Here is a 16,792-nt window from a genome sequence, read left to right as displayed (position 1 = left end):
AGGAAGAAGAGCTGGAACTGGATTTCGGTGCCTGGCTGGCAAGGGGGCTAGGTACAGCATAGTCCCTCGGGGAGGAGGAAGAGCGGGAACTGGATTTTGCTGCCCGGCTGGCAGGAGGTGCCAGGCATAGTCCCTTGGGGAGGAGGAAGAGCTGGAACTGGATTTCAGTGCCAGTCCATTGGGGAGGAAGAAGAGCTGGAACTGGATTTCGGTGCTTCTCCAGAATGCAGAGAGCCTTCACCTGCCTCTCACACGTCCCCGGCTTAGAGAAAGCCTCCCTGAGAGCCCGGTAATTATTCTGAAGCACTGGGGTGAGTGATGGATCCCAGGTGAAGTGGATGAAAGGCTGGCAAATGGAGGTATTATCAGGGCAATTGCAGTGAATTATTCAATAAAGCATCATCGTTCCTTTGCCGTGGGTAGGTGGCTGCTGTGCGTTAGCAGAGGGCATCTCCGCACAGGGGGAGAGCAGCACAATTAGCAGGCCCGTTACCTTAGTGCCAGGCTCCCCATCCAGGAAAGCCTTAGCACTTGGGAAGTTTACAGCACCCCCCTCTTCCATGGCCAGCCTGCTCAGCCTTATAGGGCCAACCCCTCTTGTTAGCTCCCTAGAGATGGGGGTGGGAGATGGCTCCAGCTCTGACTCTGCCCTGCTCAGGAACAGGCATGGATCAGCATGGCCCCATTGCCAGCAACACTGTGGATCTGGCCTTTTGAAAGGCAGTGTTGTCCAGTGGTTAGAGCACAGTTGGGACACCTGGGTTCTACTGGTGGCTTTCCCACTGACTGATTGTGTGTTCCCCTTCCTCTGCCCATCCCTATGAGAGAGATGTTGATGCCTGTCTTCTCCGGCGGGTAGGAAGACTAGTGAAGGAGTGTTTGGAAAGCGCTGTGAGATACCTGGATAGCAGGTGCTGTGGAAGGACAACATAAATCTGACAGGAGTGACTGCCCACCACTGAAATGCAGCCACCTCTGGGATGGAAGGGGGCAGCCATTTTGAGATGCTTAGAGTATAAAATGAAGGGGGATTTCCTACCCAGCTGATCCCTCAGTGAGACGCGATGTGAGCCGTGCCTGGCTGTTTGGAGCCTGCCGTGCCCTGCTCCGGCCTCCCGGGCTGAGCCGTGCTCCATTCATTATGCGCACAAGAGCACGTGCTGCACAAGACGTAGCGCACACTTGCCAGCGCTGCAGGAACCGCCGGGAGCCACTCCCCCTGCTCCTACCTGTGGGGCAAGGCAAAGAGAGAGGCGCATTCAGAATGGAGTGGCTAGGATCTCCCCTTCCAGGAGCAAACGCTAGAGTGGCCCTGGCGTGGGCATGAAGAGAGACTGGCGTGGTCCGCTCACAGAGGGTATGTCTACACTAGCCCCTTAGATTGATCGAGGGAGGCTAATGAGGGTGACCGAAATTGCAAATCAAGCCTGGGATTTAAATATCTACATTCCTCCTGCAATGAGGTTTACTAGCTAATTCGATTTAGGGGCTTTAAATCGGAATCCCGTTTCACTGCCGCGTGTTACTTCGGGCTAGTCAATTTCTAAAATGGCGACCGGCCGGGAACATGCAAATCAAGCGCAGGGTATTTAAATCCCGGGCTTGATTTGCAATTTCGGTCGCCCTCATTAGCCTCCCTAGATCGATCTAGGGGGCTCGTGTAGACGTACTCAGAGTGACTTTCAAAGCAAATCGGTTCTTTGGCTCGTCAGCGCTAGAACCAAAGCTCTCAAGAGCCTGTTTCTCCCAGTCCCTGCCGGGAACTGGTCACATGCCCTGAGTCTGGCTCCACTTTTAAGGTGAGCTAAACCAAAGCCCTGGCTCCTAGCACTGCCCTGAGCTTCAGCAAACCCTGGTCTGATGGCTTGAGTACCCCTAACCGAGGGGATCGATGTTATAGGAACGCTTGTGGTCACTGCGTCCTGCTTTGTACCCCTTTGCCCCTCCCATGGGTGGGCGGTAGCTCCCTGGTACGTTTAAGATCCCAATTGCCTTTCCCTTGTTTGTTCCCTGCTCAGCGCAGGGAGACAGATCTTGGCAGGGCACATCATGCTCCCTGCTGTCCATCGCTAACCCGGCTTCCGGCCAAACCGCCACGTGCATGGATCCGATGAAAGGTTCTGACGGCTGCTCCCCAAGAACGCTGATTCCCTCTGCCCTTTGCAGCACGGGCTGCGGAGCAGTGGGGGGAAAGAGCCAGGCGCACGGGGGCGGGGCTCAGTGACCCTGCATGCCCAGACGTGAGTGGGTTTTGTTGCTTCTTTGAATCAGCGCATGGGGCAGATGTCCCCACAGGGCTCTGCCCCTCGCCGTGGGGCCCGAGGAGCCACTCCTGTCTCACGGGAGGGAGGCGTCACGTGCACTGCGGTGATAAGACAGTGCCTGCCCCCCAACCTGGTGCTTCAAGGGCAGGCACAACACAAAAGGGAAGCAAAGAACCAGGACCTGACTTATATCACTGGGCTGGGATGCCGCGGCCTCGTCGCTATTTCCAGCTGGCTAACATAGGCAGCACGAGTATGTGTCTGTCTGCCCACACAGCGGCGAGGTAGACGTCCTCTGCCATGACAAACGGGAGGCTGCATGGGGTGGTAGGTCAGGTGGAGAGCTGGGAATTGCAAGGCCAGGTTCTATTGCTGCTCTTGTCTCGCATTGTGACCTGGGGTGAATTGCTTTTCCTTACGGTGCCTGATTTCCCCCTGCTGTAAAACGGTAACACGGTTGCAGCTCTCCCTTTGGGAGGTCTAGGGATGCACCATGCTGCGTAGCAGGGCTGGAAGACTTGAACACATGCAGAATCCACCATCCGGGCCAAAGAGCATAGTCAATGCCTTGCTCCATACAACATCTGCCCCAGCTGAGGGCTCTTGGCAAAAGAGAAGAGCAACAAAAATGATGAAAGGTCTAGAGAACATGAGCTATGAGGGAAGACTGAAAAAAAATGGGTTTGTTTAATTTGGAAAAGAGACGATTGAGAGGGGACCTGATAATCGCTCTCAAGTTCCTAAAAGGTTGTTATACGGAGGAGGGAGAAAAATTGTTCTCCTTAACCTCTGAGAATAGGACAAGAAGAAATGGGCTTAAATTGCAACAAGGGAGGTTGGACAGTAGGAAAAACTTCCTAACGGTCAGGGTGGTTAAACACTGGAATAAATTGCCTAAGGAGGTTGTGGAGTCTCCATCCCTGGAGATATTTAAGAGCATTTTGGATAGATCTCTATTGGGGATGATTTAGACGATGCTCGGTCCTGCTGTGAAGGCAGGGGACTGGACTAGAGGACCTCTCGAGATCTCTTCCAGTTCTAGCGTGCTAGGGTTCTATGATTCAGAAAGGGAAAAAATCAAATCCCTAAATATCTATGGGGGGATAAAATGGCTTGGTACCCATTCTGCAGAAAAGGGTCTGGGAGCTATAGAGAATAACACAGTGAATGAGCAAGGCTGTATGGACAAGGGTTTTATAAAGAAGAAGGTGAACAACTGTTCTCCATGTCCACCCAGGGTAAAACAAGAGAGCTCCGTTTGCAGAAAGGGAGATTGAATTTAGCTCTTTGGGAAAACTTTCTGACTCAAAGGATCCTTTAGTGCCAGGGCAGGTGATGTAGGGAAGTGGCAGAATCCCCATTATGGGAGGGTTTTAAGAACAGGTTGGACGAACACCTGTCAGGAATGCTCTGGGTTGACCCGGTCCAGCGTTAGCTCAGGCTGGATGGGGTACATGACCTCCTGAAGTCTCTTCCAGACCTAGACGTCTGTGATTCTGTGAAATATCAGGTCCAGGGCTGCTTCTCCCCGGGGTTACACACGAGGGGCAGATCCTTGGCTGATGTAAAACATAGTGGTCCCAGTGAAGCCCGTATTACATCAGCCCACCCAGAATCCTCCCCTTTCCGAGGGTCCAGCTGGTTTCAGGTCCCTTCCCACCTTCAGTCTAAGCTACAAGTTGGCGTAATGGTCTAAGTATCGCCCCAGTGCATGCAACTCTGGGGTCAAGGCTTGCAGAACGCTGAGACAGGAGGCATTTCTGCAGGCTTTCAGCTCTACTGCAGGGAGTGACACGATGCCTCTTCCCAGCTGCTCTGTTGCCCACTGGCTCCTTGTGGTTCCCTGGAATGGTCCTTCACTCAGTTTCCTCTCCAGCCCGTTCAGACCCAATTCCCGACAGCTCTGGGATTTCACGCGTCCACCTCCCGTTTCCTTGGCAGGCTTTGACCGCTACTTCTCCAGCCGGACGTTGGACAATAACCGGCGGAACATCTGGTTTGCTGAGTTCTGGGAGGACAACTTCCACTGCAAGCTGAGCCGGCATGCGCTGAAGAAGGGCAGCAACATCAAGAAGTGCACAAGTAAGAGATGGGCGGCAGGCGGAAGGGGTTCGGGGCCGGAAGGAGTGGGAGAAGGGGCTGTTTGTGAGCATGGAGCAAGGGGAGCTCGCTGCATTACAGTGGGCGGTGCTGGTGCGCTGGGAGGGACGTCATGAGACTCTCTGTGAAAACAGGTGGGAGCAGCCTGCTGGGATATCGGGAGCAGCAGGAAGAGGCCCAGTGGGGGTTGTCCTTGGTGTTCACGGCTCACTCAGCTGGGTAAGGGGAGACGATGCATGGGCAGAGCTCTCAGCACCAGACATCTGGGGTCCAATGGGGCTCATGCAACAGGGCCTAGATTTTCATCATATGACCCATACAGCTCGGTACGTATCTGTGTGTATCATGAAGCCCACCCTTACCCATGAGATTGGGCTTAGCCTCCCATCGCTGACAAACTCTGCCCTACAGAGGATCAGAAGCAAAGTGCTGGAAAGGTGATTTGAGAGAGGGGTAGGTGGGGAAGGAGGGAATCTAGTGTAGCACTAGCTGGGGGTGCTGTAGGTGCGGATTGAGGTGCATTGACAGAGCTGAGTGGGGAGCCCAGGGTTGGAATAGCAGGGGTGGTGTAGATCAGGATTAGGGTGCCCTAGCAGAGCTAGACAGGATCCGAGGATGTGACTCGCCAGGGGCACTGTGCTCAGGATTATGGTGCACAGGCAGGACCAATGTTCCCTCTAATTTGTCCATCCATGTGCAGAATACATTTTGTTCTGAGCACGGAGGCCTGTGTGGATGCGCACCGCCAGCAGGAACGCACGCTGCTGCTTGTGGGCGCTCTGCTAATCAGCTGGGCATCGTTTGAACCTCTCCTGGGCGGCCGCTCAAGCGCTCCGCTTACCGGGAGCACTGTAGGACTGCCAGGGACAGGAGAAGCAGGCACGTCTCGTACGAGTTGGAGCCCTCTGCCAATGTGTGGGGAAGGTGTGAGGCTGGAACAGCAGGGAGAGCTGCTGGTCAGGACTGCGGTGCATTGGCAGAGCAGCGGGGGATCAGGACAGGAATAGCAGGGGGTGTGACAGGGAAGGATGGGGCTATGTTCTGTGCTGCATGGGGAAGCCATGGAATCCCTCCTCCTATGAGCATTAAAATAGCAAACAGAGCACTTAACTAATCGCGTCCCTAGAGTTCCTTTCCCGGAGCCCCTCTGCTCCCTGGAGGCCTTTTGGCTCTCTCCTTCCTGCCTAACAGCCCTACTGTACGCATTAATTTCCCTTGGCACTAACCCTTCCTCTTGTTTGCTCCTAAGTTTCTGTTACGCCATCAGCCGGATTCATCTGCATGGCTCCTTGCTGAGTCAGCGGCGTCCTCTTTTTTTATTCCTTTGAGAACCTATGTAGGAGGGTTTGTTAAAAAATGCATCCCCAGGAGTTAGCGAGTTGGCCTGCGCAGGGAGGCCAGGCCCTGGAAACATATCTCCATCCCGCTAGGTCATTGTAGAAAACATTCCCGACATTCAGATTGCTCAGCGTGGCTTTAAGAATGTTCCCTTTGGTTTCCGCTTGCAGTCCCTCAGATCTGCTTGGTTCGGCTCCTTATTGGCTTGGAGCTGCCTTTGAGTCTCTTCTGAAATGGGAGCTCACAGCGGGAATCTCTCTAGCCCCCTCTGCGCCTATTCAGTGGTTTTCCACTGACAGTGCCACAGCGGGAGTTGGTTCTGTCTTTCAACTAGGCCGTGCATCGAAAACGGCCCAGGAGAGCAACCCAGATCAGACAGACGTGGGCTGTTTCCATCTGGTGATGCATTGGGAACCATTGTGAGCGTCGTCTCATGTTTATACGCACTGACGCATGGAGCTCACGGTCTTCTCTGTGGACACAGACTAGGTGTAACCTCCTAGCGGTACACACAGCTCTGCTGTAACCAGTGTACATCACACTCTGCGCGCCACACCCAGGCGTGCTTTTATAGGCGCTCACTCAGATGTTGGCATCCGCGCTTGTTTGCACAGCCCCTCGCCCCCCTGAAACACGCAGGCCTTCTTTCTCCCCCCTCATCCCCCCGCCATGCCCTGCTACATACATCACCCCCCTCTCCCTCTGCTTCCTCCACACAGAGCCCATGTGGCGCTTGGTGCTAGTTCTCGGGATCCCAGGCCCACCACGGTTCAGTGTATGCAAATAAGAGGCATGTACTTTACCATGGGCGGTGGATGAAAGTAGGGTTGGGGGAGACATATTTCAAGCCCCGCCCTCAGCCCCGCCCCTTCTGCCAAGGGACTGTCCCCCACAGGAGCCAAGCCACCTCTCCCTGCTGCACCACGGGGAGGAGGGGCAGCGTGCTGCCCCCCTCCCCACCATGAGGCATGCAGCTCCAGCCTCCCCAGCCCCAGAGCACGGGGGAAGGTGGGCACTGAGGGCAGAAACACTGACCTCATTATGCCTACAGTTAAAATGACAGTGAAGACGTAACCTTTACCTGGGGATAGCAGCTCCAGTTCAACCTCTGGCTCAGCTAGGGTACGACTTCACTGCATCTGTCGGTGAGCCCCTGGCTTGGATAGGCAGACTTGTGTTAGGGGGTTTGCACCAGCACGCCAACATTAGCAGTGTGGATGTTGCGGCTCGGGCTCTGAAACCCAGCCAAGCCCCTAGGCTTGAGAGCGCCAGCGCCAGCGCCCATACTACTATTTCCAGCCTGTGAGCACGAGTCCTGTAGACACAAGTCTGCCTGCCTGGGCTGGGAGGTTCCCTGTTCATTGCCAGAGGCAGTGTAGACGTACCCTTATTAGCAGGACCTTGAGCTTCTAACCTGAGTTATAAGCCAGGCTGTCGTGTCTGGGCTGCTGCTGTAACCCTAGTTAGTTACCTCAAGTTCAGACACAATGTCAGTGCAACCTTTCGAGCCAGGCTGAGCTTTTTACATTTTCTGTTTTCTTCCCAAATATTTAACCTCCTTACACATTTCCAGGGCTTTTTTTGCGATGGTACTGCCCGGTACACAGTTCTGGCACCCCCAGACGCAATACTGGCACCTCCAGTCATAGCGCACCTGGAAAGAATGGAGCATACCGGCACCTCTGTACACAAATGTCCAACAGTCGTGTCTTAAAGGAGTCACCCCGGCTTTTTTTTTTTTTTTAACAAAAAAAGAGCACTGCTTATATCCCATTGCAGGCCAGAGACCACATGACCCCGGTTTCTGCCTGTGATAGGCTGCGGCTCTGCCTGCCTGGAGGCCTTTGGGTGGAAGCAGCTCGTTTCCTGCATGAATCGATCAAAAACTTCTCGATGTAATGGCACCTCAGTCAATAGGGCTCTGCCACGTTCTGGCATCATGTTAATCCCTAAGCACGGTGCAGAGGGGGCTAGAGATGGGGAAGGAACACCTCACCCCCGGCTGGAACTCCATCTAGCCACATTTCTCCAAGCGAGGCGCCTTCAGCACAGACACTGCTGGTCCTAGAGCTGTTCTGTGATGGACTGGTGCATGTGCGTGTATAGTGTGCCGTTTGGGCCCGAGCAGAACCTCGCCCTCGCGCTGGCACTGTCTAGTTCAACAGCAGCCTCCATAGAGAGGCCTAAGGCTGAATGGAACATGGAGCCTGCACGCCCGCTTAGAGGTGGGTCTGGGCTGCAGAATGTGGGCACGGCAGGTGGGCAAGTGTCCTCTGCAGGGCTGGGAAAAGGTCACTTCCTCAGCTCTCCCCCTCCCAAGAGGCAGATAATCCCAGTGGTGAATGCACCCCTGGTCTTCAATCTGAATCTGTTTGGCTTCCGCTTCCAGCCGTTGGTCACTTCTGAGCTAGCACAGGAAGGTCTACCACAGTCCGCTGTCAATTCTTTGTTTCCCCGCCTGGGTACTTACAGGATGTGACAAAGTCTCCCCTTCAGCCTTCTCTTTGTTACAGGAAGCAGATCAAGCTCCTTGGGTCTCGCACTAATTCTTCAATCAGTCCCGTGGCCCTTCTCCGAGCCAGCTCCAGTTTTACAATGTCCTTGAACTGTGAACCCCACACACAGGTGACTTGTGTGCATTCGGGACTTGTGTCATAGAATCATAGAGCTCAGACCTCAGAAGGTCATCAAGTCCAGCCCCCTGCTGTAGGCAGGACCAATCCCAAGTAAATCAACCCAGCCAGGGCTTTGTCAAGCCAAGACTTAAACACCTCTAGGGATGGAGACTCCACTACTTCCCTAGGGAACCCATCCCAGTGCTTCCCCAGCCTCCTAGGGAAATAGTTTTTCCTAATATCCAACCTGGACCTCCCCCACTGTAACTTGAGACCATTGTTCCTTGTCCTCCCATCTGTCACTACTGAGAACAGCCTCCCTCCATCCTCTTTGGAACCTCCCTTCAGGAAGTTGAAGGCTGCTATCAAATCCCCCCTCACTCTTCTCTTCTGCAGACTAAACAGACCCAAATCCCTCAGCCTCTCCTCATAAGTAATATGCTCCAGTCCCTTAATCATTTTGGTTGCCCTCCGCTGGACTCTCTCCAGTGTGTCCACATCCTTTTTGTAGTGGGGGACCCAGAACTGGACACAATACCCAGCGCCCCCACCAACATTTTAATTGTTAAATGGGGTGCCCCTCCTCCCCCTCCCTGTTCCTCTGGGTGACTCTCCCTTTACCTCCTCCTCTAGCAGGCACCCAGTCACTTATGATCCCAGAACTGGAGGCTCTATTCGAGCAGTGGTCACCCTAGTGCCAACTCCAGAGCTGTACTCCTACTGAAGATGTCCCTATGTATGCATCCCGGGGTCACATTCGCGCTTTTAACCACATCATGGCACTGTGGGCTTGTGTTCAGCTGATTATCTGCCATAACCCCCAAGTCTTTTTCGGAGTCCCCACTTCTCAGCATAGCCTCCCATCCTGTAAGAATGGCCAGCAGTCTTTGTTCCTAGATGACGGGACGGACAGTTGGCTGTATTGAAAACTGTTAGCATCCATTTACCAAAATAACCTTTGTTTTGCCCAGCTGGCACCCGGAAGGGCGATGCTCACTCTCAGCCTGTCCGCAGCTGGTGACTCTGAAATCTCTTTCCCCTCCTACGAGGGAGGGACTGCGGGAGGCCCAGGACTTTGACGGCTCCGTGAAGGCAGCAGGGACATGTAAAAGATGCCAACTGTGAAATGAGATGAGGTGTAACGGGGCGAGTCCCACCTGCCTCATGGGGTCCGCTCTCTGGACCCGCTACTGAGCTGAATTTCTTCAGATAAGAAACCTACCTTCAGCTCTCTGGATCTGCCCATTCTGAGGGCATCAAGGCAGCTTGCCGGGATCCTCTCAAACACCAGACGTGCTCTCCTTCAGCCACTGAGCTGGGGCTAGTTCTAACTCCAGCAGGACAACACCCGAACCCGGCGTGAGTTACCATGTAACAGACACAGGCTGTGCATCAGGACACCTAGGCTATGTCTACACTGCCGTGGGAGGGGAGGTTTCTGGTGGAAGATATGCAAATTGTGATCTCATTTGCATATCTTCTGCCGATTCTTTTTGCGGAAGAAGTTTTGCCACTAAAAAGCCCTGGGTAAACGGGGTCATTTGTTGGGAAAACCCCCTTTTTTTGCAAGATCCTGTCAACCTCATTTTTGGAGGAATAAGGAATCTTGCGAAAAAGGGGTTTTTTTTCCACCCGAGAAATGGCCCTGTCTACATGGGGCTTATTAGCGGCAAAACCTCTTCAGCAAAAAGGATCTGCAGAAGATATGCAAATGAGAGCGCGATTTGCATATCTTCTGCCAAAAAAAAGCAGCAGTGTAGACATAGCCCTAGTGTCTGTTCTTGCCCCGGGGAGGAAGCGGTGGGAGCAGGTTGCAGGAACCCACGTGTCATAGGGTCTGTTCCAGGCTTTGGAAGGTAGTATTGTCTAGTAGTGAGAACAGGGGGCTGGGTCTCACAATTCCTGGGTGCTAGCATCGCAGTGTGCACTACTAGCCTCCCCTGGCTGCTGCAGCGCTGGTGTGACTTCACCCAGACGGTGCCCTGTGTGTGAGGTGTCCGCACACAAGCCAGCCAGAGGTGTGATATCATGAGGGCAAGTCCTGCGATGTGCGCTGCTTGCCTCCCGGAGGGGCGCATGAAAGCCAGCAGTTAACCTTTCCTACCAGTGGGGCTGGGTCTGCCAAAGAGCTAAGAGCCAGCAAAGGGGTTTGGGGCCCTGAGTCTGTAAATCGATTTCTCCACGTTTGTTTCCAAAGAGTGAAATCCAATGAAGGGACAGAAAAGGGGGAGAGAGCCCTGAAAGTGGCCACACAGAGGAGAGCTTAGCCCCTCGCCCCTCCGTTTGTCCTCAGTGGGAACAGAGGGTGGGGAGCATCCCTTGTGGACTTGTGCAAGGTAAAGAATCCTCAAAGCTCTGCACCCTTGCTCCCCAAATGCCCAGTTCCCCCCCCCCCCAGTGTAAATTTCCCTTGGCCTCCCCTTCTGGGGCCTGGCAGGGGCGTGATGTCTCTTTCCCCAGGCCCTATGAACGATGGCATGTTTGTGGAGTTAAATTAGACGTGCAGCCTCACGTCAAGCTTGGGGAAACGGCCTGTCCATGACAAGGGTTGCAGATGGAAACGCGTGTCCTTTTTATTTCCTGTGGAAGGCGCTTGGCTGGGCTGCATCAGAGCCACTAGTGCAGCTGCTGCATTTGACTCCTTGCCTTGTGCCATGTGTTGCCAGTCACAGCCATGGGCACCAGCCTGACAGTGCTTTGCAGGGATAGAAGTGACCACACGGGGTGCCAGGCATTGGGAAACCAAGCCCCTGCAGCTGGCATGCACATTGAACCCTGTAAGACAATCCCCCACTCATGCCACTGGCTGAGGTTTTGGGACCTTCTCCCGGCAGCACTTCCCATGCAGGGAGCGAGATCCTTTTCCTAGCTGTGTTGTAGCCTGCAGGGGACCTGGGAGCAGAGGAGTCTGGTTGCAAAAAGGAAGAGTTTGGTGAAGGCAGTGGGAAGTCGGTCTGTGTGCACGTGGCTGGGAATGTTAAACTGCAGGTGGAGAAGCTAAAAAGACCAACCTTGTCCTGCAGAGTTTATAGTCTGAGTTGATGACCAGGCAAATGATGGGGAAGGTGTTGTCTCTTCCACTGTATCTTGCATCTTTTCTCTCACCCTCCTCTCCTTCCTCCATCTCGCTGCTGCTCCTTCCTGTTGTCTCCTCCCCTGAGCCGGGCTTGTGTTGTGTGCACACACTGATATTTGCAGAGCATCTGCCTTCATGAAAGGCAAACCCTGGGCACGACCTTAAGGAACACATCAGTGCTTTTGTCTCCAGGAGCCCCCACAGCGGAAGCACCCCTGCAGCTGCTTGGTTAGCTGCCACAAGCGGCTGATCTCTCCATCTTAATAATAATGTAGCATTACAGGTGGTATTTTAAGGGCACGGTAGCTGCAGAGATAGCTGAAATCCCGAGCCAGGGCAGATATCCTAGAGATCATCTTTAAATTATCTGAATCTCTCTGCAAATAAATTGTCTCTGCGATGATTGTTTGCCAGATAGAGAGGAGAAATTGCACTTATGCCTAGCAATAAATAATCTGATGCCCAGAGCTGGTTGGTTGCACTTCCCAGGGCTGTGCAAATATTTCCCTTGGAGTTGTTCTGTGCGGGGTTCACTCCCTGAGGTCTGAGCAAAGCCTCAGTTTCCCGGTGAAACTCTCCAAATGGCTCTTTCAATGGCTCTTGCACCAAACTCCTACTGCTCTAACGCTAGGCTCTTGACTAGTGGAAATCAGGTAGTTCCACTGACTTGAGTGGGGCGATGCTGAACAATCGCCCTGGCCAGAAATGACTCCCCCCACAGATTTATGCAAAAAGAACCCCCTTCCAATCAGAACCAATACAATGAGACTCATATGGCTCCAAGGAATCAAAATCCTCCAAAGTTCTTTACGCTTAGGGCCAGATTTTCAAGAGAACTCAGCTCCTCCATTTCGGCACCAAAATCAGTGTCCAGATTTCCACGTGCTGGCTGAAGGGTCTCACGAGAAGAATACCATATTCAGGGCAGAGTCTTAGGAAGTAGGGCGCAACCCCCAAAGTGGCTGTGAGTTTCATACTTCAATTTCACCCACCGAGCAACCAGTGTAAACTCCCAAGACACTAGAACAGCCTTACCATGGGGTCGCAGACAGTACGCCAATGTCTCGTGCCCACCAGGCAAACTTGGCTCTGATATACAGTCACTTACACCAACGATCAGTGGCACTTTAAATACTAAGGGCACGTCTACACTAGACCCCTAGATAGATCTAGGGAGGCTAATGAGGGCGACTGGAATTGCAGATCAAGCCAGGGATTTAAATATTCCATGCTTGATTTGCATGTTCCCGGCCGGTCACCATTTTAGAAATTGACTAGCCCGAAGTAACTGCCCGCGTCTACACACGGCAGTGAAACAGGATTCCGGAATAAAGCCCTAAATCGAATTAGGTGGTATTCCTTGTGGAATGAGGATCGATCTAGGGGGCTAGTGTAGACATACCCTAACAAATTTATTAGAGCAGACGCATTCGTGAGATATGCCTCACTTCTTCAGATGCTTGAAAAGAAAAGAGGAAAGGAAGGGATGCAGACAAGGGAGTGTGACAATATTCAGGTTTCGTCCAGTCCCAAGAGACTACTTACCCCAGGCCAATTTGCACCTTAGATCTGTCACCAAAGGCAACATTTGTAGCCAACCCTATAATACATCTAACTAAAGATTTAATAGATAAGCAGAGTTATTTACAAGGCTAAAATGGGTTGCAGTCTTAGGTTTCAGATGGTGATCCAGCTGCTGAAGTATGCCTTAGTCCCTCAGGGCTAACCCAAGTTAAACCTGGGGGTCTCTTACATTTAGCAGTATTTGCTCTCCAAACGGCATAAAAAGACCCTCATTCCTTCTGGTCAGGAGCTTGTATCCCTTTCTCCTTGGAATCCAAGCTGATGGGACAAGCTCTGTGGCTTGTTTCCCGGCACCTTTATGGGTATGCTGGGAGCAATCAACAAAGTCCTTGGCTTACAATGACCCGTTTGGATTCAGTAGGCCTTCAAGATGGGATGGAGAAAACCCTTTCTCATGAGCAAACCAGTCTTTTGCACTTGGTGGTGTTTATTCCCTGGGTGGATTGACGGATTTGAACCAAATGGACACTTACGTAGAACCATAGAGCATGGGTTTCAGAAATAAGTAAATTCATGTGTGCAGCAACTTATTAGCAAAAGTCTAAGCACTCAACATGGTCACACGTGTAATATCTATTCCAGCAAAGTGGGCACATGGGTGAATCAGACTGGTTCCCAGTGATGAACTTGAAAGTGTTCCCTTGCGGCCAAAGGACTTTGATATAACCTGGCACCTGGTCTATCAGCTTCACGCATTGTACGTTGCATATTGAACTCTGTAGAACACCTGCCCATCAGTGTCACCACAGAGCTGTGTGGAAAAGCTGGCCAAGGTTGTGAGAGCCGCAGCCTTGGAAAAACTGCCCCATAGAGAATTTGACCCCATGTGAGTTGACTGGCATCCTTGGGAACTTTTAAGCTGGGTATATGCAATGAGAAATGGGACTTTTGCTATTGTGTGGTCTAGAAGTCTATGTTCAGCTATGACACAGCGAGAGCAGTTGGAGAGAGGTTTCCTAATTTGATCCATGACGAGAAAATGTTGCTGTGTTAAAAATACACTGATAACCCCCAGGGGTACAGCGTTCCCTCTGCTGTTTATACTTTTCTTTGTCCATTGGAGCAGATTTTTGGAAAACATTTTTTCCCCTCTTTTCTTTCCCTTTCTTTTCCCCCCATTTTTATTTTCTCGGCTTTATGTTTTTAGGGGCCTCTGATTATCTCAACCTTGAAAATTCGTTTCAATTACAGTTTACAACCTGCAAACAAAGGCTGCGGTCTCCGTAGTAACAGGAGCTGCTGTGCTTTGACGGGTGTGAATCCTCCGCAAGTTGGTTCCCCCAGTTGTCACTCCTGCTTCTTCTTGTCTGGCTCATTGTGCCCTGGGACACAATTAGGAGGTCTTCCAACTGCGCGTGTGTGTGGTTATTGCTGCGATGTGTTGGTGAATTTATCTCCTCTAATAGCTACAGGAGATGAGCGCTCTTATTGCTTCACATAATCACCGAGTCCTGCGTTCTGCTCCCGTTTCTAACCACTCTCATTCCAGCTGTGCCACCACTCCCCAAATGGTCCTGCATCCATCGTGTAGCCCTCCGCTTGTCCCTCCGTGACCCATAGCACAGAGCCTATGTGCACATGGAACGGCTAATGATTCAGCTGTTCACAAACTGGGGCTCCTCTCCAGTCTGGCTCCGATCTAGCTGGGACCTGGCTGTACTCATCCCTTGTCTAGCTGGGACCTTTCCCCCATCTTACTTTTCCCACCTAGTTGGGACCCTTCATGGACCAGATTCCTCGCTCGTCTCTAGCCGGGACCCATCTCCCACAGTCTCATGTTCCCCTTTGGCTGCCGGGAAGCCCTAGAAGCAGAATCGAGAGACTCTCTGTCTTTGACCCAGCTGTAGCTCCTGGCGCTGCTCTCCATGGGTATGTCTAGACTGCATCCCTCTGTCGGCAGAGGGATGCAGATTAGGCAGGTCGGCATTGCAAATGAGGCAGGGATTTAAGTATCCCACGCCTAATTTGCATAAAATGGCCACCGTGTTTTGCCGACTCAGCATTTTGTCAGCAAAAAGCGGCAGTCTAGAGGGGGATCTGTCGAGAAAGAAAGCCTTTTTCGACAGTTCCTGTAAATCTCCTTGCAGGAGGCATAAGGGATCTGTCGAAAAAGGCTTTCTTTCTCGACAGATCCCCTCTAGACTGCCACTTTTTGCCGACAAAGTGTTGAGTCGGCAAAACGCGGCAGCCATTTTTATGCAAATTAGACACCGGATATTTAAATCCCTGCCTCATTTGCAATGTCGACCTGGCTAATCTGCATCCCTCTGCTGACAGAGGGCTGCAGTCTAGACATAACCCCATGTGGCCTGTGCAAAGAGGCTCCTTGTCTGCTGCCGCCTTTTGAGTAATTCACAGTCTCATCCGTACAGAGAGGGCTGGGGGTGTCGAAATGAGCCCTGCAGTGGAACTGGCCATGGGCTTGGTGCGGGGCTCGCTGGGGAGCAGGGGGGGCAGTAGTGGGGATGGGTGGGAGGGGATGGGGGCATGTTTTCAGACCCCCAAACCAAGCAGACAGCTCCTGGCTGGAAGCGTTTTCCCAAAGGCCACTGGCTATATTTTTTAATTAGCGAGCTAATTAATGACCACACGTTTGCAAGGTGGAGTATTAATGCTGCCTTGAAATTGGGCTGGGGATCCTCCACGCAGCTCAGACCTGGCTCCCGGTGGATGCTGAATATGAATGTGGATGGAGGAAGGATTTTTGGGGGGGATGAGTTTCTTGGTGTTCTTGGGACTTTATGTTTTCGTTCCTCCCTGGACGCCCGCCGACAGTGTGGTCGTTTTTCTTCCTCCCCGGCACGTCTCAGTCTGGCGAGGACACGTGGGGATTTGTTCTGTGTGCCCGTTGCTTAAATGGATAGAAGCGGCTGTCGTGGGAGGCTGGCTTGGTGGAAGTGGAGAGAGCTCTAGCTGGGACCCTGCGCGTTAGCCTTGGAGTGGTCACGTTGGGCCCGTTGCTTTCCTAAGTGGCTGCTCATGCCTCTATTGGCTGAGGTGTGGGACCTGATGGACCTGGTATCTGGGCTGCCGAGATGCTGACGTTGCTGGTGTTGGGAGGGCAACCCTGGAAATTCAGGCCCAAGCTGTCTCCCGCAGGGCTCCCTCTGGGGAATTGTCCCGCTGCTGGTCCCCTGAGACCTTGCGGAATTGCTAGGATGCCGTGAAAGGAAGGGGAAACTGAGTCCCAATGCTGCTTCTGGTACCAGCGCTGAAAGCTAGGGCAGGATCTCAGCTCCACTAAGGCTACTTTGCACTGCATGACTCAGACGGCGAAGTCCTGCACAAGGAAACTGTCCGCCAGGGGAAAGATGCCTCCCGCTGGGAGAGGCCAGGACTGGAGAAGAGGTCAGCTCTCCACCACCAGAGCGCTGGCCACTTTCCTACCTGTGAAGGAGAAGCAGAGACTGGAGTGTGTGGATGCCTCCCCCTTGCCGGTGACCATTCCTTATTCTCCGTGGCAACACACGCCAGCAGAAGCTGCTGGTGGTCTGCAGCGCCGTCACTTCAGCGCTCAACAGAAGGAAGGGGAGTGATTTTGACGAACTCCAGCTGAAAGCGAGGGGTGTGATCAGAATGGCTGCTAATCCTTTCTCATGCTTTGCTTGAGAAGATAGCTGTGTCCGCTCTCAGAGGGGTGCCCAGCTAGACTCGTCGCATACTCGAAAATTAATTATCAGACTGGTGGAACGATGCACGACCCTGCTATTATAATCAGCAGGGTCACATTGGCTTCGCCGTCCTAATCTACTGAGAGCTTCAGAGAGATTTATTGTACTCTTGTCTGGAACATGCCATTGCAAGGCTCTGCGCGT

The 16,792-nt window shown here is 52.7% G+C and overlaps 1 protein-coding gene across 3 annotated transcripts in view; it reads left to right on the top strand.

Annotated features, from left to right (window-relative positions):
• Window positions 1-16,792, top strand: part of GRM4 (glutamate metabotropic receptor 4) — a 204,257-nt gene that overhangs the window by 131,779 nt on the left and 55,686 nt on the right. For all 3 annotated transcript variants that reach the window (XM_075910067.2, XM_089773623.1, XM_089773624.1), the window contains one exon: window positions 4,206-4,346. In XM_075910067.2, the coding sequence (XP_075766182.2) occupies window positions 4,206-4,346 (141 nt within the window). The remainder of the gene's footprint in view (window positions 1-4,205; window positions 4,347-16,792) is intronic.

Source organism: Pelodiscus sinensis, chromosome 27, assembly GCF_052426305.1.
Source record: "Pelodiscus sinensis isolate ZL-2025 chromosome 27, ASM5242630v1, whole genome shotgun sequence".
Lineage (NCBI taxonomy): Eukaryota > Metazoa > Chordata > Testudines > Trionychidae > Pelodiscus > Pelodiscus sinensis.
This window is presented reverse-complemented; position numbering and strand designations above follow the sequence as displayed.